The following is a 22,397-nucleotide window of genomic DNA, read 5'->3' on the forward strand; positions in this document are numbered from 1 at the left end:
GAAGACGAGCGGAGCACTCGATCGACTCGGACTCGGGTGTACTTAGCCGATCGTGGGCCCGGCCTGTCATGGAATATAACGATAAATGGGCCTGGTGGGCCTAACTGGGCGGCTTCTCTCTCCATTACAAGCCCAGCCCGTTTAGAACTGAACTTACACGACTGAGTCTTCTAACAGAAAATCATCGATGGGTTTCAATGAAGTTCAGTGTTACAAGTGCAATACAACAGGTTTTTTTTTTTTTCTAAACAAGGATTCAGAGTTTCAGACGTTGAGCAAATCCAACGAGCTTGGCGCGATCAGATAATTACAGTGAATGCTGAAATGCAGGATGCAGCAGCTAACGAGCCCACAACGCCACAAAAGCCTCCGGCATCGGTCAATGCACGCAACGATCAGATATGTTGGGTCAGTGCTAATGGCAAATTGGCACTGCAACAACGTCTAGACTTCAGCGGGCTCGCGTCAATGTCACCCAAAGGGGAAGAAGATCCTGCGGCTTGGACCTTTCAGGCTTCACCAGTATGAACTGATCTGATTTGTTACAGTAGTGCACTAGCTTTTCTTTTAGAAACACAGTACAAAGTTAGAAACGTAGGTGCTTAGAACACACGCAACACACGCACACCCACCCTTAAAAACGCACGTACACCCTATCCCTATGAGCACCTTCGAAGGAATCGGTCGGCATATTTTTATATTGATGAAGTCACCATAGACGTCTCGCTGTCGACGGGTATGTCGCCTACCACTGAAAGAATAAATAGGAGTAAATGTGAGCACATGTGTGATTTCTCAAACTTCGTTATTGAGCTCGCGCCAAATGTGACAGTTGTCAAACGTTGTGGTAACTGATTGGAGAGAACAATACTGCAAAGGGCAAACTGACATCTTCAGGCCCTATTTGAAACAAATGATTTGTTGAGAAATTCTACAAGATTCAAATCTTATATGAATCCTTTCAAAAAAAGAGTTGTAGTTTCTCAAATCCTATGAAATTTCTAAGGAATGGCTCAATACACGTAGATTTTAAAGAAGAGTTAGCGTGAGTTTTTACCTATTGAAAATTTTTCTTTTAAGTCTATCTCTCTTATCCTTTCTTGCATGTGAAAATTTGTCATACCTATTTAATTTAAATGACATACGAGAAATGAGGAATATTTATTGGCATCAAAATGACTTTGCTACTATATATAAGGATACTGAGTAAACGTTGTTGACTGTAAATGTTACTAAAAAAAATGACAAAAAGTTCAATGTTCGTATTATACATTTTGGTAATAACATATCAAGCGCTGTTGTTCCACCGTTGTATTATGTCTTTTTCTTTTCAATGGTAAAGACGGACAACAGACACCAGCCATATAAACCATGTACAAGCAGTCAATCGTATCTTATTCTAGAATATCTGCAACGGTGCTCATAGATCTGTGAGCACCGTTGCAGATATTCATTTCCAAACACTAAACAATATAAAAAAAATCTCAACAACAAGATCAAGTAAAACACTCCAGTACTAAATTATTATTGGCCACGGGAGCATATCCTATGCACACAGGCCCTCGCGTGTACACACCGTGTACACCAACTAAAAATTATCACAAAAAATTCTAGGAAAATTCATACATGTATTTTCAATAGTATTACATCTACGTATAAAGTCGCATCTTCAAATTCATTCTACATAGAGAATAACAAAAAAGATAAAATTCTGACAAAATTGCAACCTTAAAACTGTCAGATTTTTTGTTTTTTTTTGTTACGGCTAAAATATAATGAATTTGATGTTAAGATTTTAACCCTAGGTGTAATACAATTGAAAATATATATATGATTTTTTCTAGATTTTTTGGTGACATTTTTTAATTGGTGTGCACGTGTGTACACGTGAGGGCCTGTGTACATAGGATATGTTGCCTATTGGCCACACCGGAATATGAGAACAATACAAGATTTGATTATATATTATGGTGTTTCGGGGAGAGAACTGCACAAATACACAAGTTTTTATGCTTCCATCCTGCAAAATACGACCTGGAATTTTAATCTTCGCTCAATTTCAGCCTGGCCAAGATCCTTACTCAATTTTTCCAGTCTTATCTTTTTCTTATGCATATACTTATCTGAATTGCTTATTATCAACTTAAAAAATAATTTGTGAACGAAAATTTTATATGTGTGTCCTTTATGGTTCAAAAGCAAATGTTGTAAAAAAATTATGATGAAAAAAACCAAAAGGTCAAATAAAATAATTAAGTTTTAAAATTTAAAATTTAGCTTATAAGTATAGTAAGTCAAATAAAATTTTAAAATTTTATAATAAGCTATAAAATACATATATTCATATAGCAATGTAATATCTGTTCTGCTAGTCAGAAACAAGAAATCGACACCTCATGGAATGAACAAACGGATCAGATAGTGGTGGATATAGGAAGAGATAGCTGGGAAGTTTAAACAAACTAGATAAAGTTAGAGCCCCCTTCCTATCTATATATAGCAAAAAGTTAGGACTTTGTGAGAGCTCCTATGGTACTCGCGCCATCGGTTGGGGCTTAAGACCTCACTGTCCCATACTAGATCCGCCTCTGAGATCAGAGATATGTCTAGATACAAATGAACAAAAAGAATTATAAGCATCTGAGTTCTCATCCATATACGAATCATGTTCCTTGCCATCCTTGGCCCCAGCAAGAATGCTAGAGTGCTAGACATTCCCAACTTCCAAAATGAGCAACCAACTACTACATACGAACTAAGCTGGTGGGAACCCTTCTCCCCAGCACGCAAAACAAAGCATATATTATTGTATGATTAATTAAGTATTTACTAATTTTTTTTAAAAAAGGATTAATATGACTTTTTAAAGCAACTTTCGTATATAAATTTTTTGCAAAAAACACACCGTTTAGTAGTTTGAAAGCGTACACTTGGAAAACAATGGAGAGATGTTGGAAAGGGAGGTAACCAACTGAGCCAGTGTATCCATTTGCTAATCATGCGTAGAAAACCATTTTCACCGACCAATTTGTGTTGAATTCTGAGGCGGGCTTCGGATTCTACAGGCCCATGTCACAACACCCAAACCGAGCTGATCCGGCCCAACCAGCCCATTATCATCTGGCCTACTTGGCTACTTGTCCAAACTAGCCTAGGAAAAGTTTCACTGGGCCTTCTAACTCGGCAAACTCTGACAAACTCTGGGAGCCCCGAATCCGAGTCGACTGTCAAGCGAGCCATGCTGCCTGCCTACTCGGATTCTCCGACTCAAAACTTGTCCGACTCGGAGCTTGGCATTGTTGGCAATGGCACAACGCGCGCGCCGCGGCCTAGCTATATAATCCCCACGCTTCTCCTCCACCAAAGCCAACCAAAACCAACACCAACAGCCAACGATCACGAGCTCGCGAGCTCGATCGTGCAACCATGAGGACCACGGCGAGGCCAACGGCGGCGGCGACGGCGCTCGCGCTCATCGTCGTCCTGGTGTTCTCGCCGTCCCCCGCCACCGCCGCCACAGCGAGAATGTTCAAGACCATTGACGCCCGACGGAGCCAGCATCTGGACCTCACCGGATCACTCGTCGGGCCGGAGAGCGTCGCGTTCGACGGCAAGGGACACGGCCCATACAGCGGCGTCTCCGACGGCCGCGTCATGAGGTGGAACGGCGAGGCGGCTGGCTGGAGCACCTACACGTACAGCCCCAGCTACACGAACAACAAGTGCGCGGCATCGACTCTCCCCACGGTTCAGACCGAGAGCAAATGCGGCCGTCCGTTAGGCCTCCGGTTTCACTTCAAAACCGGCAACCTGTACATCGCCGACGCCTACATGGGATTGATGCGAGTTGGGCCAGGAGGAGGGGAGGCAACCGTCTTAGCCACGAAAGCTGATGGCGTGCCACTTCGCTTCACCAATGGGGTGGACATTGATCAGGTTACCGGAGATGTTTATTTCACCGATAGCAGCATGAACTACCAACGATCTCAGCACGAGCAAGTCACGGCGACCAAGGACTCGACGGGACGGCTTATGAAGTATGATCCACGAACCAACCAAGTCACCGTGCTTCAATCCAACATAACCTACCCGAACGGTGTCGCCATTGGTGTTGACCGAACACATCTGATTGTTGCACTGACGGGGCCATGTAAGTTGATGAGGTATTGGATTCAAGGCTCAAAGGCTGGTAAGTCCGAACCATTTGCCGAGTTGCCAGGCTATCCTGATAATGTGAGGCCTGATGGGAAAGGTGGTTATTGGGTAGCCCTCCATCGTGAGAAGTATGAGCTCCCCTTTGGTCCGGACAATCACTTGGTTGCTATGAGGGTTAGTGCTGGTGGGAAGCTGGTGCAACAGATGAGAGGACCAAAGAGCCTGAGACCAACTGAAGTGATGGGAGAGGAAGGATGGTAAAATATACATGGGAAATGTTGAGATGCCGTATGTCGGAGTCGTGAAGAGTACCTAGATTTATTTAGGATGTGCACTTAGGGAGTGTTTGAGGAGAAGTGGATTGAGGAGATTGGGAAGATACGTAAAAAGAGGTGAGCCACTAGCTCATAATTAATTGAGTATTAACTATTTTAAATTTTAAAAATGGATTAATATGATTTTTTAAAGCAACTTTCATATAGAAATTTTTTTGCAAAAAACGCACCGTTTAGTAGTTTGAAAAGCGTGCGCGCGGAAAAAGAGAGCCAATCTCCCCTATCACCCCTAAACGAACGATGCCTTAGGTTTTAGCATGTGTAAGATCTATGCGTAATTTGTGTACTTTTGATTCCTTTGCTGTGTACTGTAATTTGTAAGCAGATTAGTTTGGTTACATGTGCATTTTAGTGATTTTCATTCCTCTGGTTATGCATCCAGATTCTCCCGTAAGGCCTCATATAAAGCTTATCACACAGGTACATCAAGTCACTCTCATGTTCAGGGCATAAATGGCATAATTCTCAGCGCAAATCCATCACCAAAAGATAATTTTATCTTCTACTCCCAGCTGCTGCCAAATAGGCAGCTCTTACATACAGATGTTGCCAAAGAGGCCAGATCCAATTAAGGTCGATCAAAACAAACACCTATGTAGTAGATCTATTAAACTAAGCCTAGAACCCGATCAATGTGTTGGTAATTCCTTCAATTGTGTTGGTATATACACAGGACACCATTTGCTCAATCCAGGACACCTGCAGCTCTATAAGATTCAACACTGTCCCTGAGTGTTTCCTCAAATGGCTTGATTTTCCATCCTAGCTTCTCTAGCTTCCCCGAGTTGAATTGCGGCTCATCGCTCACTTCCACAAACCTGTAATTGAAATGTAGGGGTTTCATAGAATTCATATGGAAACTTTACTAATTCAAAATGCAGCAAAAGCATAACGATTGCCGTGTTCTACAGATGCAAAGTGCAATACTTCATACATACGAAGGAAAGATTTCGCTATTCTACATTTCAACCCAAGAGCAGAGGCTCACTTGTCGGCAAATTTGTAACCGGGATACCAGCTCTTTAGTAAGTCAATGATATGAGGCATCCTTCTTGCGTGTGAACTGCAGATGTATCGTCCGGAGACCCCTGGGGTTTCATACAGTAAAAGAAGAGCATCGGCAACATCCCTGACATCCACAAAGTTCCTCAGTTTGATTTTTACCTCACAATCACCTGCCGAGAGATAATAAAATGGATCTCAATCTGAAGCAGCCACAGAAACAAAGATAATTTATACTCCCTCCGTTTCAAAATGTTTGACACCGTTGACTTTTTAATACGTGTTTGACCGTTCGTTTTATTCAAAAAATTTAAGTAATTATTTATTCTTTTCATATCATTTGATTCATTGTTAAATATACTTTCATGTACACATATAGTTTTACATATTTCACAAATTTTTTTGAATAAGACGAACGGTCAAACACGTGCTAAAAAGTCAACGGTGTCAAACATTTTGAAACGGAGGGAGTATAATGAATCACTGGAGCATAGCAAAGTGAGGCAAAATGCTCAACCTTTCAGACATCCAAGTATGACTGTACTGCTCGCATTCACAGTTGGTTGCAGCAAAGGTCCAATCACCAACGATGGGCAGAGTGTCACAAGATCCAATCCACTTCTCTTCGCATAATCAAAGGCCTCAATCTCCGCAAGTGTTTTCCCAAGGGTATACCAATTCTGCCAAACCGATGTATCAAGCGAAATTGGAACATATGAGAACCATATGCCTACATGACCAAGATATGTAAAGAAGAAAAAAGGCAAAGTATTGCACTATTGCTCACTTGAATTAATCATCTCAGACTAAAGTCTCAAGGCACCGAATATTTAAGCAACAGCAAAAACTAGTGAACTAACAGAAACAGTATTCCAACTAGCGTTGACTATCAAGATGTTTATTCATGCAAATTTGCTTTGTAATTTCTAATAGTAAGTTTTTTTGGATACTTATCTAGTAAATCCAACATCATGTTGCAAGCAAAATCTGTTACTCCCTCCGTTTCACATTGTAAGTCATTCTAGCATTTCTCATATTCATATTGATGTTAACGAATCTAGACTTATATATATGTCTAGATTCGTTAACATCAATATGAATGTGGAAAATACTAGAATGACTTACATTGTGAAACGGGGGAAGTACTTGTCAAGAGTTCAAGGCTCCTTTGATTTGTAGGAAAAATATAGGAATTTTGGAAAGATTTTAATCCTATAGGAAAATTTCCTATGAAGGCATTTGAAACAAAGGATTGAATCATATCCTATCATTTGAAATTCCTATGAAACGGATAATCCTATAGAAATTTTGAAGGAAACTTAGCAAGAGCTCCAACCTCTTAGAATATTTCCTTTGAGTCTATCTCTCTAATCCGATTCGTGTGTTTTTCCTGCGGTCTAATCAAACGGTCATTCCTGTGTATTGCAATTCTCTATTTTACAATTAAATTCCTATCAAAATCCTATATTTTTCCTTTTCCTTTGTTTTTTCATTCCTACGATTCGAAGGGGCCCCTCAGTCATTTATCTCATTGCATATAGTACATGAGCAATAAGCCTTGTGTTGGTTTGGTTGGTATCACCTTAGTGGCTCTGCAGTAATCGACATCAGACCAGCAATCTTCATCTATGGCCTTGCCCTCAGACCAGTTAGGATTCACCATCGCAGCAGAGACAGATGACACCACCACAACCCTCCCAACCTTAGCTTCTGAACAAGCCTTCAGCACATTCGTCGTGCCCGTTACAGCAGGAGCAAGTATATCAACCTACAGCAACATCAATTCATTAGCTACAAGAACATGACGGTTTACAACTCTCTGCAGACTTCAGCTACTACTGCTTGTTGAGAAATCAACTGTTTCAACAAATCATTTCTAGTAGAAACTGTTGATTTTGTCGATTTTCAGTAACTGCAGTCTACAGTTTGAACAAGTCAATGGAGAAGAGAAGGAATTGTTTTGCTGAAAAAGAGAGAGAGAGGTGTGCCTCTGGGTTGGGGGCGGAGAGGAGCACGGGGCAGGCCACATGGAAGACGTCGTCGCAGCCGGCGATGGCCGCCGCCACGCTGCCGTAGTCGAGCAGGTCGGCCTTGAACAGCCGCAGCCTCTCCGCGGCGCCGTCCAGAGACATCAGGTGGGCGTTCTTGGCGTCGCCTTCGCACAAAATCGCCAGCACACGCGCACCAATCAATCAATCAAGAACAAGAGCAGAACGCCGTAAATATCAAAATCTCTGAGCAGCATCAGAAGGAAATTTCTGAATGGTTCATCCAAGAACTCAGCAAGGAGGAGATCGATTTCGTCAAAGATCCCAGGAAGTGAGGGTATACCTGGATCACGGACGGTGCCATGGACGGTGTAGCAGCCGCGGGAGAGGAGGAGCTTGACGAGCCACGACGCCACGAAGCCCCCGGCGCCGGTCACGCACACCGTCTTCGTTCTCCCGTCGCCGCCCAACATTGCTATGGTACAACTGCTGCTACAGCACGACGTCTAGACTTCGGTTAGCTCGTGTCAGTGTCACCCAAGAGGAGAAATCCTGTTTCCTGTCTGTGGCTTGTAGAGTTGTAGTACTACCGTCTACCGGTAGTGTGCTAGTTCTACTATATTATGTCGCATGGATATCAAAATTTAAGTCTTATACAAGTTAATTTTGAGATTAATTTTAAAGGTTTTGTTTCATTGTAGTTTTCTTTTTTAATATTAACGCTTAAATAATTAAGAATATGTATGTAAAAGTTTAAATTCTAAATTATCTTTTCTGCTAATACGTTAAACGATATAGTTTCAGCAATTGGCCAGCCGATGTCACCTTTAGTCTACTTCGAGCAGCACTGATTAATTAACTCACCAGACAAACTGGTTATTGAGCCTGTGCAGAACGTGAGAGTTGACAAATGTTGTAGCAGCTGATTGGGACTGGATAGTGATCTTTTTTTTTTTCAAAAACTGAACTGGATAGAGACGAGTATAATTATTTGGGACAGAGGATAAGGATAGCACTGCAGGTTCACATCTCGAGAACCCCTAATTAGACCATTTTTAATTCGAAGTAAAAACATATCATATTGGATTTTTTTTATATGATCCTTGGAAATAACAATTTGTTAGATCATATGAAATTTCTAAGAAATGCCCTCTATCCACATAAGTTTTGAAGGATTTTTTAACATAAGATTCAGTCTCATGAAAAGTTTCGAATGGATCTATCTCTCTTATCCAATTCTAATGTTTTTTTTATGGTTCAATCAAACGATTATTTTTTTCTTTTCTTTTTCTGTATTGCACAACTATATTTTTTTTCTTATTCCTTCGTTTTCTTAATCACGTGTTTCGAAGAAACCTTTAATATGTAAAGGACCAATAGTAAAACCATGAAGTTTATTTGGTTTCTAGCCACAAACAAACTTGAGACTTAGGCTGAGTTCGTTTCTCATGATTCCTAACCCCTCTCCCTCGTTTTCCACGCACACACTTTTCAAACTTTTAAACGGTACGTTTTTTTTCAAAAAGTTTCTATATAAAAGTTGTTTAAAAAATCATATTGATCCACTTTATTTAAAAAAATAGCTAATAATTAATTAATTATGCGCTAATGGAATATTTCATTTTCCGTGTTTCTTGTGGAAACGAACACAGCCTTAAAATTTAACATGTGGAGTGTCTGCACATCCTATTCACACAGTCGCCCTCTGCACATCCCCTCCCACCATACCGCGCACAAAGGGAAAAAACAAACATAAAAAACCAAACATGCCCACCTTCTCCCATAAGTAATTATTTCCTATTTCTTCGGATCCCATTATAGTGTACGGCATTATTGTTGGCACATAATGAGAAGTGTGGGTCGTCATAATTATTGTGTTCTAGAAAAAAAAAGAGAATAATTATGGGTAGTCACCAAATGCATAATACTCCTCCGTCTCATAATATAAAGGATTTTGAATTTTTGCTTTTAATGTTTGACCACTCGTCTTATTCAAAAAATTTTGAAATTATTATTTATTTCATTTGTGACTTACTTTATTATCCACAGTACTTTAAGCACAACTTTTCGTTTTTTATATTTGCAAAAAAAAAATTAAATAAAACGAGTGGTCAAACATTGCAAGCAAAAACTCAAAATCCCTTATATTGTGGGACGGAGGGAGTATCATGGCTAAAGGGAGTGCCTAGGCCCAAAAAATAATAATTTCATTTGAAGCTAGTGCGCTTTGTTGGTCAATCTGACGTTGCCGTAATGATAAATTTTTTAACCATAAGAAATTGTCTAACATTATAGGTTATCTTCATGTGTTTCAATTTACTCCATTCTTGGGTACGATGTTTTATAGGAATAACATGATACTATGCGCATTGGTGCTACATGTTTAGAATTGGTAGCCAAGGAGCTTTTATTCCAATTTGGATGGTACAGTACCTACAGAATTTCGTGCTAGAATCTACGTAATTTTGAAAACGTTATTTCAGTTGACCCTTTTATTGGCGGGCGGGAGTTGGGGGGTTTGTCCCATCACATCTTTTTTAAGTTCTTCTAAGACTTGTTGGATGTGTGTCCATGAGCAGAGGCCGGAGATATAGCCCTTTTCTATTATGTAAGAAAAAAAACCATAATATCAAATTGTAGCCAACATTAAAAAATGGGTCCAGGCTAGCTATCTCGTTAGCTAAAAGTTGCAGTCAACTAACCAAGTTTAGCAAGGTGTGGAGGCTAGCCATCCCAAGTCCTTCCTCAGTACTCCCTCCGTAAAAAAAACAAATTTAAAACTGAATATGGTACTTCTTAGTACAATAAATCTAGACAAATATCTATCTAGATTCGTTGTACTAAGATGTATAAAATCTAGTGCTAGATTGATTTTTTTATCGGACGGAAAGAGTACAAATTTGCAATCTAGTGTCAACGACTGTACCATCTCTATGAATTTGCAGTTTTTTACAACAGCTCAAATGAAATCCAACAGCTTAGGGTATTATTTATTAAGTAGGTGATAGCCTAGTCGGTGACCTATTTTTCCAACAACGCTGTTATAGACAAGAGTATTGTAACCGACAACCATGTTGCATAATATTGTCAGACCACACTTTTACAATAATAGATTTGTTATACATGAGTTCATGGTACATGAGTTTTGTTATGTATGCTAAGAAAAGTTAACGAGAAACTATATACTTCCATAGAAATTGGACTTCTGCAAGACTGCAACGGATTGTGCTGAATAACTGAATTCTGAGAGATGGGCTTCGGAGTCCGCAGGTCCATGTTCCAATAAACCGAGCCCGGTCCGGCCCAACAGTCCATTATCATCTGGCCTGTCAACCCTCTGCAACCGGGCCTCTCCCGACTCGGAATCTCTCAAAACTCGGAGTCCGAATCGAGCGAACATACCTTGCGATCGATCGAGCTCGGATCGCAGGTCACCCCGCGGCCGAGCTCCGATTCGGACCTGGCTGACAAAACCCAGCCGCATATTACTATATAAGCACCACGCTGCTCCTCCAATCTCTCAACCAAACCAAAGCCTGCAGCTGCAGCGAACGAGAGCACCAGCACGAGAGCCAAGCGTACGTGCAGTGCAGCCAACTGATCAGACTGAGACAGCGCGCGTACACGGCCGAGCTCCTACAGGCTACAGCCATGAGAAGCACGGCGAGGCAAGCGGCGACCGCGGCGGCGTTCGCGCTCATTGTCTTCCTCGTGCTGCTCTCGCCGTCCCCTACTGCCGCCGCCACAGCCACAACGAGAATGTTCAAGACCATTGACGCCCGGCGGAGCCAGCATCTGGACCTCGGCGGATCACTGGTCGGCCCGGAGAGCGTCGCGTTCGACGGCAAAGGCCGCGGCCCGTACAGCGGCGTCTCCGACGGCCGCATCATGAGGTGGAACGGCGAGGCCGCTGGCTGGAGCACCTACACGTACAGCCCCAGCTACACGAAAAACAAGTGCGCGGCATCGACTCTCCCCACGGTCCAGACCGAGAGCAAATGCGGCCGCCCGTTAGGCCTACGGTTTCACTACAAAACCGGCAACCTGTACATCGCCGACGCCTACATGGGATTGATGCGAGTTGGTCCAAAAGGCGGGGAGGCAACCGTGCTAGCCATGAAGGCTGATGGCGTGCCACTTCGCTTCACCAATGGGGTGGACATTGATCAGGTTACCGGAGATGTTTATTTCACCGACAGCAGCATGAACTACCAACGATCTCAGCACGAGCAAGTCACGGCGACCAAGGATTCGACCGGACGGCTCATGAAGTATGACCCACGAACTAACCAAGTCACCGTTCTTCAATCCAACATAACCTACCCGAACGGTGTCGCCATGAGCGCTGACCGAACACATCTGATCGTTGCATTGACCGGGCCATGTAAGTTGATGAGGCATTGGATCCGAGGCCCGAAGACTGGCAAATCTGAACCATTTGTTGACCTGCCAGGCTATCCTGATAATGTGAGGCCTGATGGAAAAGGTGGTTATTGGATAGCGCTTCATCGCGAGAAGTATGAGCTTCCCTTTGGTCCGGATAGTCACTTGGTTGCTATGAGGGTTAGTGCTGGTGGGAAGCTGGTTCAACAGATGAGAGGACCAAAGAGCTTGAGGCCAACCGAAGTGATGGAGAGGAAGGATGGCAAAATATACATGGGAAATGTTGAATTGCCGTATGTCGGAGTCGTCAAAAGCAGCTAGATTATTTAGGTTGTGCACTTAGATTTAGGATATATGTTAGATTTCTGCATTATCTGTGTGCTTTTGATTCTTTTGCAATGTACCTATATAGTTTGTAAGCAGATTAGTTTATTTACATGTGTATCACTTCTTGAACTTGCAAAAGGCAGACCGAAGTTGTAACTTCAAGGCTCCCATTATTTGTCCTACAACTTATAAATTGCTACTAAAAAGGTTAAAATTTAAAACTTAAATTTATTTTGTGACTTTTCACCATACCTTATTGTACAACATTGATAAGTTTTTAAATCTCATAGAACACATATATAAGTATTTCACTAATGGTTTTTCTCTAGTAAGCCATATGGCTTATAATCTGCATTAGGGGAACCGATGGCGACCCAGGTCTGGAATGAATACTCGTCCAGACTCTCGGACTAGGTCCCCAAATAAAACTCATCACGCAAGTACACCAAGCTAATACTAGTACATCACCAAAGATACCTTGTCTTGTGCTCCCAGCTAATGCCAAATGGCCAACTCTGACAGAGGTTGCAAAAGGGGCCAGATCCACCTAAGATCGATCAGAGATCACCTCACATTGTCACACACACACACACACACACACTGGTCGGCACAAAAGCCCTGATGGGGCACCACTTCAACCACAGCTTAATTAGCTTTCAATCACGCAGCAGATCAATTAAACTAATCCAAGAACAACACCCCCCAAGCTGTGACAGCAACACAGGATGGATTAGGGCCCTGGAAAACGCTTTCCGAGGCGGCCATGGCCATGATGATTTTGTCGCTAATCTAATCTCTCTCTCTCGATCGCATCGGGCTGGCTCGCTCGCGCACATGGGCGTTCACCCTCGCGGCACGGCACGGCGCCGCTGCCGCCTACTATAATACACGCGATTACACGACACGTTGGAGGGTTTAGGCGTTAGCCATGGGGATTAATTAAGGGTTTAATCTCCCCTGCCCGGGGGTGACTCGATCTGTTTGTCGCCGAGTTCGAAGGGCTAGGGATGATTGGCATGTTATGAGGCTGATTAATTTAAAGATTTTGGTTGTGTGTGTACAGCTGTGTGAGAAGAAAGGTTAATTAAGAGTGGAGTTGTGAAGTGGTTTAGCTGCTAGCTGTGTGTGCATGGTGGTGACATGGTGTGGTGTGGGTGAAAGCTGAAAAGGGCATGCTTGGCATGGTCCAGATTCCAGGATGCAGGATGGTTCAATTTGATCAAGGGTTTTTTTTTTCCTTTTTGGAACTCATGCATTTTAAGATATTAAGCACATCATACCAGTTTAGCTTTTGCAGTAATTCTCTGTTTCAAGGAAGGCATCAAAGTTCTATGAAATTAAGCACTTTCTAATATTTTTATTTTTTTTGGGTGTGGAATTGGTGGTTCTCGTTTCAGCATATACAGAAAAAAAAACTTTTCTGTTCTGATTTCTAAATAGGGTCTAAGGCGCAGTTTGATTTAGATTATTGAGTGCATTATTACTACAAATTATCTAGTCGATGGTATAGACAAATTAAATATTTTTTAAAAAAAACTTAACAATATTCTATCTGTTTTAGAAAAAAAATATTGAACTTTTGATAAGTTCGACTCTGGACATCGAGAATGTCTATATTGGACTCTAAAAATAGTTTTGTCTAAGACAGGGGAGTATTATCATGATAAAACAAGTGGTTTAAGAAATTATTTTTTAAGAAAGCATATTTTTTTGAAGATATCTAAACCAGTCATAATCTAGATGCTATATGTTCAGATTTTTTAAGTGTTCGTACTCCATAAATGTTACTATTATCTTGTGGATGTTTGCAACGTACGGCCTTCCTGATAGGGCAACAAACTAGGGTCATTATCTATGAGCAGGGATAGATAGACTATACCTGAAGATAATATGGAAAAGTCATATGATCAGACGCCGATATTCCGGACCAGTTCTTCAATAAACACGCATTGAACGGTCAAGCATAGATCAGTGGCCTGAATATCTTTAATTTATTTTCCATGAAGTCATTAAGCCATTAACCCAGCCAGCTGATTACAGTCGCTGTTAATTTTGTCCAATTCCAGCAGCAGGTAGTTATTGATTTTGTAACCATCAACTGAAGACTGCAGGGAACAAGGCAGCTGAACATTATGATTGTTGCAGCGGATTGCATTCTGATAGTACCATTGAATCATAGTACTATCAGATAGACTATCATCTGATTGGTGCAAGTAAAATCTTGTCGCTGTGTGTAAACTACAAAATGATTGATTTATTATATTATGGAGTAATAATTCTGTGAACTCAATTCGAGTATAACAAAATTGCAATAGCTAGATAGAGATTGGTTGTCGCGGCCTGAATAGTTTGAAACCTGGATCAACCAGTTGACTAAGAGCCACTTGCACTCAATAATAGATTAACGAGAAGGATAATCATATTTTAGGACCTCGTATTATTATAGGCCAAGAGATGCAGAATGCAAGGTCAGGTACAGAGGATTAGCATCATTTGCGGTCAGTTTGACAGGTTTGTACGTATTTTAGCTCCGTCCATCCCAGACAGATCACTAACCATATCCATCAAATCAGATATATCTGTCCTACTCACCCTCTAAACCAAGGAACTCTCTACACTATGGTTAAATCACTTAAATCGAACTGTTCAGCGTAAAATTCCTGTAAAATATATAATGTACAACAAAGTGTTAATCTAGCTCCAGAGATGTAGGTTTTGTCTGAACTTCGTTAATAAAATCATGTGTTCCTATATCGTCATCTGACGTGTCTGGGGAGCGATCGAGAAGTTTAACCATCGTTCTGCTATATCGTAACTTTTATAACAATGAGAATTTGGAGTGAGTGTATGTGTTCTGTACTAGCGTCTACTTCGAACGGTACTAGATTAATTTATTATGTGATGGAGGGTACCTCCATATGATGTTTTGAAAGAAAAAAATAGAGATCTACCTATAACCATTAATGCACAACAAGGTTGTTTTTTTTTCTTTTTGAAAGGAAAATAAATGGGCTGTTTAGATTATAGCCAAAATAAACCTTACAAAATTTTGTTAATGTCAAAATCATGGTAAGTTAGCAATATTACTAAAATTTTGATAGGATTACTTATTTATTTACCAAAGTTTGACAACAAACCAAATATAGATACTCTTTAGCAACTTTACCCAAAAAATAATATGGTGGAAAAATGGTATCATGGTCTGGATCCCCTAGCAAAATTTTTCACCATGTCACATTGAATGTTTGGACACATGCTGCATGTAATATTAAATATATGCAAAAAAAAAAACTAATTACACATATTGCGTGTAAATTGCGACATGAATCTTTTAAGCCTAATTGCTCCATAATCTAACAATGTGGTGCTACAGTATACATTTGCTAATGACAGATAAATTAGGCTTAATAAATTCATCTTAAAATTTACAGGCAGATTCTATAATTTTTTTCATTATTAATCTACGTTTAATATTTTGAATGTGTGTTCATATATCTGATGTTACACACCAAAACTTTTTACCCCCTAATTTAAACACAGCCTCAATCAGAACAGCCCCAAAGTTAACTCGTCGATCCGTATAAAGATGTAAAACGAACAATTCTCGGCGGTTTCTGCGTCGGGTGGTGAAAAAGGGTCGCCGGAAACGTACGCGGGGGGGCGGATGGAGACGACGTCGTTTCGTTTACAGGTTGGCGCCGAGCCGACGGGACGGTGTCTGCCTCCGGCGACACGTATCCGGTGTCCCGCGACTGCAGCAGCGAACTGCTGCACTGGACACCACACCGCCCTCCACCTGTCCACGCCCCCGTCGCGACCCTCCCCTCCCCTCCATATGCTTCTCTCTCTCATGGTTACAACTTAGCAAGCAAAAGGGCAACCCCAACCCGAAACAGCCGCACCAAAGCAGCAGCAACAGCAAAGCCAGCCAAGACGAGACGACCCAACCCCATCTCCCATCTCTCACTCTTTCTTCTCTCTCTCTCTCTCTACACTCTATCTCTATAGCCATCGCCTTCGAGATCTGACCGGCGACGCCAGAGCAGCGAGAGCGCGAGAAGCTGATCGATACGTGCATGGCCGCCAGCAACAACAAGTGGTGGCAAGCGGCCCTCGACTTCCCGCCTCCGCCGCCGCCGGTGAACGTTCCGGCGGCGGCTCCGGCGGGGGCCGCGTCGCCGGAGAGCAAGCAGCAGGCGGCGGCGGGGGCCATCGTGCCGCTGCGGCGGCCGAGGGGGAGGCCGCTGGGGTCGAAGAACAAGCCGAAGCCGCCGGTGATCATCACGCGGGACAGCCCCGACGCGCTCCACTCCCACATCATCGAGGTGGCGCCGGGGGCCGACGTGGCGGCGTGCGTCGCGGAGTACGCGCGGCGGCGCGGGCGCGGGGTGTGCCTGATGGGCGCGTCGGGCGCCGTCGCGGACGTCGCCGTGCGCGGCGCGGCGGCGCCGCTCCCGGGAAGGTTCGAGCTCCTCTCCGTAACGGGCACCGTGCTCCCGCCCCCCGCGCCGCCCGGCGCGTCCGGCCTCTCCGTGCTGCTCTCCGCCGGCCAGGGCCAGGTCGTCGGCGGCTGCGTCGTGGGGCCCCTCGTCGCCGCCGGCCCCGTCACCCTCTTCGCCGCCACCTTCGCCAACGCCGTCTACGAGCGCCTCCCGCTCGCCGACGCCGCCGACGTCGCCGACGTCAAGCCCGACCTCTCCTCCGCCGCCGCCGCCGCCACGTCCACCTCGGCGCCGCAAGAAGTGCAACAGCAGCAGCTGCCATTGCCGCCATCCTCGCACCACCCTCAAGCCATGCCCGCGACCTACCCCGACCACCGCTCGCCGCCATACGCCTGGGCAGGCGGCGTATGATCATGATCTGAGCTGAATCATCCATGGCGTTCTTCAACCTAACAATCTCTAGGGAAGCTAGGTTTTTCGCGAGTTCGTGCAATTGATTAGCGGAAAATGCTCTTCTTGGGCTAGTCTTGTAATTTTGTTTCACCTTTTCATTGTGATTTTATTGTGGAGAAAATATGGGAAATGGTGTGTGACCTCAAGGAAGCAAATTAAGCTCGAGTTAAGATATCAGTAGAATTCAAAGGGTGGTGAGGTGCATCGATCAGTTAGCCCAAGCATTTTGTGTGATAATTTGAGGCTAATGTTCCAACTTTTTCTAGTTTCAAAATCTTGGTTAATGCTTGTGGGTTGTGTTTTGTTTTTATCTTAAGCTAAATTAGGGAAAAACTCAATTATCTTCTCTTATTCCATTTACTTGCCTCGTGGCAGTCATATCCGATTCCAATTTGCTTTTGTTTATACTTGTTGGACGTTTTAGACAGTTTGTTTACACATGCTCTCGTGTTTGTATATGCCATTCAATTAGTCAAAAAGAAATCCTAAAGAAAGTGACAATGTAGATTTTTATGTAAGGATAAATTCCATCTAGCATATGTAGAGAGAAAACAGATCAGATGTATACACTCGAGATTGTTTTTGTCCGACAAAGATGGTATCTTAAATTTCCCTTTGTTCTCGAATAAATATTACTGTTTACTATAGCCGTCTCACTTTGATCACAAATTTCCTTTAATGATCACAAAATACCTTTAGTAATTACATTAAAGTGAATGAAAGTTGTTTGATTACATTTACGACGCTAAACAATTCGATAATGTAGAATATTTTTTTTAAGTATTTCTCTTCTCTTTTTTTCAAAAAAGATGAGTGATGAAAGTTCAAACATGAATGTGCCAGTGTCATTTATTCGAGAACGTTGAAGTATTAATGCCTTCACTCTTTTTTCTAAAAAGAATTGATATATATTTGCTCGCATTTGTAACGTACATAAAAGCATCTCCAACAACAGTCAAGCTATCACGAATGCCATCCAGAAGATAGCACGTCTGAGCGAAAAACCCGCAAACATGCCATCTCGAGCACCAAAAGTAGTGTCTCCTCCATCTGACATGATCGCACGCCATATTTTGTGTTTCTCTCTCCTCACACCATCCCACTATTACCCATCTCAGGATTGAACTCTCGCCCTCCATTCGAATGGTATGAAAATTAAATTCAAAGGTTATGTTTGAAATACTTTTTTTTCTATCTTCAATAAGAACTGAAATAATTCCTCCAAAAACCTTGCCCCAGCTCCTTCAGACGGGACTAGGTGATGATCTGCTTGATTTATCCTTTGTATAATATGGTGTACATTAAGTTCAATTTGCTTTGATCATTGGTCAGTTCTACTTGAATTTCAATTGACCATATCTTGTGTTTTCATTTCCTTCTTTGGCCTGGTTTTATATGGCTATTTTTACTAGAAAACAGAAAAGTTCGATTCAGCAGCATCTTGCTTGCAGCAAAGCACCATAGCCTGGATGTTTTCTAAAGAAGCAGCAGCCTGCCATTGTAACTTCCAAAGGCTAGGCTTTTGCATGTGCATGGAACCCACTGAACCCAGCATCCTTCTCTTCTTTCCCTTTTCTTTTCACTTTTAGCACTGGTCAGACTATCAGAGAGAAAGGATCACACACATGACAGTGTGAAACTTGATAGACTGCTAGCAAACTTCCAACTTCTATAGAAGGTGTTTATTGGGTAAAGGTTTAAAGGGAAATGAACTCCGTGTATGTCTATATAATACAAACCAAAGACTATCTTAGGATAAAAATATTCGTCTGGGATTTATCCATGTTATTATGAGTAAATTTTTACTATGAGTAACTTTCCTACAACAGTTTCTAGGTATGCATTACACACGAAGTTTGCACTACACATTTTTTTTCAGGTTTAAAAGCAGAAGGCACTAACCATGTAACTAAAAATAATTTTAGGATAAAAATGTTATGCAAAATTGTACTACTAGTCTAAAAGTCAAGACTGGATAGAAAAAGATGAAAAAACCGCTTGTACTTCTACGGATCCAAGGATTCTTTTTTTGGAAAATTAGAGAAATTCAATCCAAAGGAATAGTTTTTATGTAGGTCATTTGGTTTTTAGATTTGATTCAAATGAATTTCAAAGGTAGGAAAAAAACCTTCACATTTTAGATGAATTCGAGCATAAGGTCTAACCTTATGTTTTCATATTCTTTTAAGAGTTTCCCATGCAACTTCTCTCTCCCTTCTCTATCTAATATATCACCATACAGTCTTAATTTTCATATATATATTTCTTTTTTAATCATGTGTTTTTTCTATTCCTATAATTTTTAGTTTCTATTGTTCCAAAGAAACCTATAATCAAGTACTACTCCCTTCAAAATTTATCCAGAATATAATACTCCTAGCACACTTGCTCTTTTATCTTAACCAATCACAACAATATCTCATTTAATATATTAGTCTACATTCTCTTTTTAACTAATTATAACATTATTCTATTTAATTTCCATGTACTTATGCCTGACTCGTGAAGTTATTACTATATTTTAGGACAATAAGTAAAAATTTTAAAGTTGGCTATGTCTAAGGGCATGTTTAGGGGAGCATCTAGCTATTGTAGCTTCTCTCAGAATCATAGGCTTCCCAAACAGTTCAGTTTTTGATCTAGATTCTGATAAGCTGTAGCTGTAGAATTCAGAAAATGAACTAGAACTCAGAAGCTGGAAAACCTAGCTTTTCTAGATTCTCATAAGCTGGCTACCAATCAGCTGCTTCTTATAATCTTAAGCTCCCCAAACAGGCCCTAAAGCTCAAACAAACATTTTTTTATAATGGAAAAATCCATTCAATAGAAGTTATAGCCACTTATTATATTGTCTTTGACACACATGAGCCAAAAGTAGTATCTAATAAATAATGACGAAAAGACAATTTAGCCATTAAAATGAAGAGATACAACTTATTCAAAACTCAATTCTATATCTCCAAAGTTGACAAATATGTGCATGATTGTTGTCTCTAATTTTTGGCATGCAAAAATAAATTAATTGATTGTCCTTATCACACCTTTGTAACTTGGCTCAAAACCGAAGCCAATATATAGGATTTAGATGTAGTTTTATAAAAGAAAAAAAATCATTCCTACTAAACTATATAGCCATGCATAAAGTAGATACTCCGAGTAAAATATATCTTTTAATACATTCAAACCAACTTCTAAACAGATGAGTAAAACTATTTAATATCTTCAGATCAAAAGTAACAAACATAATTATCCAAAGAAATTTTAGAAAAATAACAAACAAATTAAGAATAAATAATGGATAATTTCATCATGCATAAAAAACAACATTTAGTATTACCATATCAAAATCCTTCTTACTAAATTATCTTTTATTAGAACAACCCTTTTAGCTGAAACATACCGTCAGCATATAACTCTCTAGTCTTTACCTGTTCCACTGTGAAACGAGAGAGGCTTAAAGAGAGACGCAGCTTTAGAGCAGATATAATAGCAGGCTATAAACTAGCTATAAACATATTTTAAAGAGATAAAGTATAAGAGAGAAGAGCAGTGAACTACAGATCTATAGCTAGCTGTAGCACGGACAGCTTTAGAGCAGGTATAATAGCATGCTATAAACTAGCTATAAACATATTTTAAAGAGATAAAGTATAAGAGAGAAGAGCAGTGAACTACAAATCTATAGCTAGCTGTAGCACGGACTTCAAAACGTAATGTGTGTATGACAGGTAGGGCCATGCATTAATAGCATAGTAAGCAACTATTGTATGAAATAACTATTACATTTGTTATAAATGATTTGGACCTAGTAGTTGTCTATACTATTAAACTTGCTCTTACAGTACACAGTCTAAAGTAACGGCAGAGTTAGCTAAAAAAATGTCATGATATAACCACCAAAAAAGCCTAAGCTTGAGCAAACAGTGTTTGAAGGAGGGTTTAAAAACCACAGAGCAATTGGCCCACCAAGAAACTGTCCAAGCAAAGCTACTGGTGGGTCAAACCACAAAGAACCAAGTGTACCCTTGATAAAGGAAGGAAGCAGCGTCAGTTATGGTGTCCGTTTTTGTTCTCTCTCTCTTTTATTCCCTTTGGCCTTTACAGGTCTCTCTCACTCTGATTTGAGCTTGGGAATTGGATCGAGGCTGAGCTAGCTAGGCGGCTAGGCCAGCCATGGAAGGGAGAGAGAGGGGGAACATGAACATGAGAAGGGAAGGAGCAGTGGGCATAAGATTGACTGCAAGATTCTGCAGCTTTGGCTTTGTTTAGACCAAGTTTGTAAAATTTTGGCGTGTCACATCGGATATACAGACACACATTTAAATTATTAAGTGTAATCTAATAACAAAAAAAAATACAGAATCTGTCAGTAAACTGTGAGATGAATTTATTAAGCCTAATTAATCCGTTATTAGTAGCCAATGGTAAATCCGAGTTGGAAAAAGAGAGGACCACATTGTGAAATCATGGCGTAACTAGACTTAAAAGATTCGTCTCACATTACACACAATCTGTGTAATTACTCCCTTCGTCCCAGAATATAAGCATTTTTAGCATAGTGTGAAGTCAACCTTTTTAACTTTGACTATTAATAGTAATAAAATAAAAAAAATCAATCATATAAAATTGATGTTACTAGTTTTATCATTAATCAAACTACTATAATATACGACTCTTTTTATTTATAACATTTTATTTTTGTAGATATTGTTGGTCAAAGTAGCATCTCAAAGACTGTGACGAGGTCCAAAAATGCTTATATTTCAGGACGGAGGAAGTAGTTATTTTTTTCGTTTATATTTAATACTCCATGCATGTGTCTAAATATTCGATGTGACAGGATGTAAAAATTTGTTAGGGGATTTAAACATGCTCTTTATCTCTCTGTAGCCTACTTCCTCCGTCCCAAAAAAAAGGCAAACCCTGGGTTTCTGTGTCCAACTTTGACTGTCTGTCTTATATGAAATTTTTTTATAATTCGTATTTTCATTGTTGTTAGATGATAAAACATGGTTAATATTTTATGCGTGACTTGTCTTTTTAATTTTTTTTATAATTTTTTAAAATAAGACGGACGGTTAAACGTTTGGCACGGAAACCAGGGTTTGTCTTTTTTTTTTTTTTTTTGACGGAGGCAGTAGCTTCCATGCCTGACCATGTTGCATTGCCCTCTTCCTTCTTCACTTTGCTTGCAAATGCTTCCTTGGTGGTCAGCTTGACTGCTTCATCATTTCCAAGTACTCCAAGTCCAATATCTGCCTTCCATGGCTCTGAAGATGTGTGATCGATGAGTTTCTTCTGCAGGGCCAAGC

At 41.0% G+C, this 22,397-nt stretch overlaps 3 protein-coding genes across 4 annotated transcripts; 2 read left to right on the top strand and 1 right to left on the bottom strand.

Moving 5' to 3' along the window:
* The first annotated feature begins 3,426 nt into the window (after nt 1–3,426).
* On the top strand, nt 3,427–12,280 carry LOC107278729 (protein STRICTOSIDINE SYNTHASE-LIKE 10). The gene is made up of 2 exons (XM_015786907.3): nt 3,427–4,252; nt 11,967–12,280. Exons 1-2 carry the CDS (start codon nt 3,427–3,429, stop codon nt 12,182–12,184), a joined length of 1,044 nt encoding a protein of 347 aa, XP_015642393.1. The 3' UTR covers nt 12,185–12,280.
* LOC4341560 (cinnamoyl-CoA reductase 2) lies at nt 4,970–8,019 on the bottom strand. Of its 2 annotated transcripts, none has more exons than XM_015785501.3 (6): nt 7,824–8,019; nt 7,481–7,647; nt 7,075–7,260; nt 6,010–6,172; nt 5,479–5,665; nt 4,970–5,308 (listed from the first exon to the last, which is right to left on the bottom strand). In XM_015785501.3, the coding sequence occupies exons 1-6, from the start codon at nt 7,951–7,953 to the stop codon at nt 5,176–5,178; spliced, it is 966 nt and encodes a 321-aa protein (XP_015640987.1). In that variant the 5' UTR covers nt 7,954–8,019; the 3' UTR covers nt 4,970–5,175. The 2 variants fall into 2 exon arrangements, with proteins under 2 accessions (XP_015640987.1, XP_015640988.1); XM_015785502.3 differs by having other exon boundaries at nt 7,481–7,726.
* A 3,773-nt stretch (nt 12,281–16,053) lies between the features above and the next one.
* On the top strand, nt 16,054–17,369 carry LOC107281330 (AT-hook motif nuclear-localized protein 27). The gene has a single exon (XM_015787083.3). It carries the CDS (start codon nt 16,267–16,269, stop codon nt 17,041–17,043), a length of 777 nt encoding a protein of 258 aa, XP_015642569.1. The 5' UTR covers nt 16,054–16,266; the 3' UTR covers nt 17,044–17,369.
* The last annotated feature ends 5,028 nt before the right edge of the window (nt 17,370–22,397 follow it).

The sequence above is a fragment of the Oryza sativa genome, chromosome 6, assembly GCF_034140825.1.
Source record: "Oryza sativa Japonica Group chromosome 6, ASM3414082v1".
Lineage (NCBI taxonomy): Eukaryota > Viridiplantae > Streptophyta > Magnoliopsida > Poales > Poaceae > Oryza > Oryza sativa.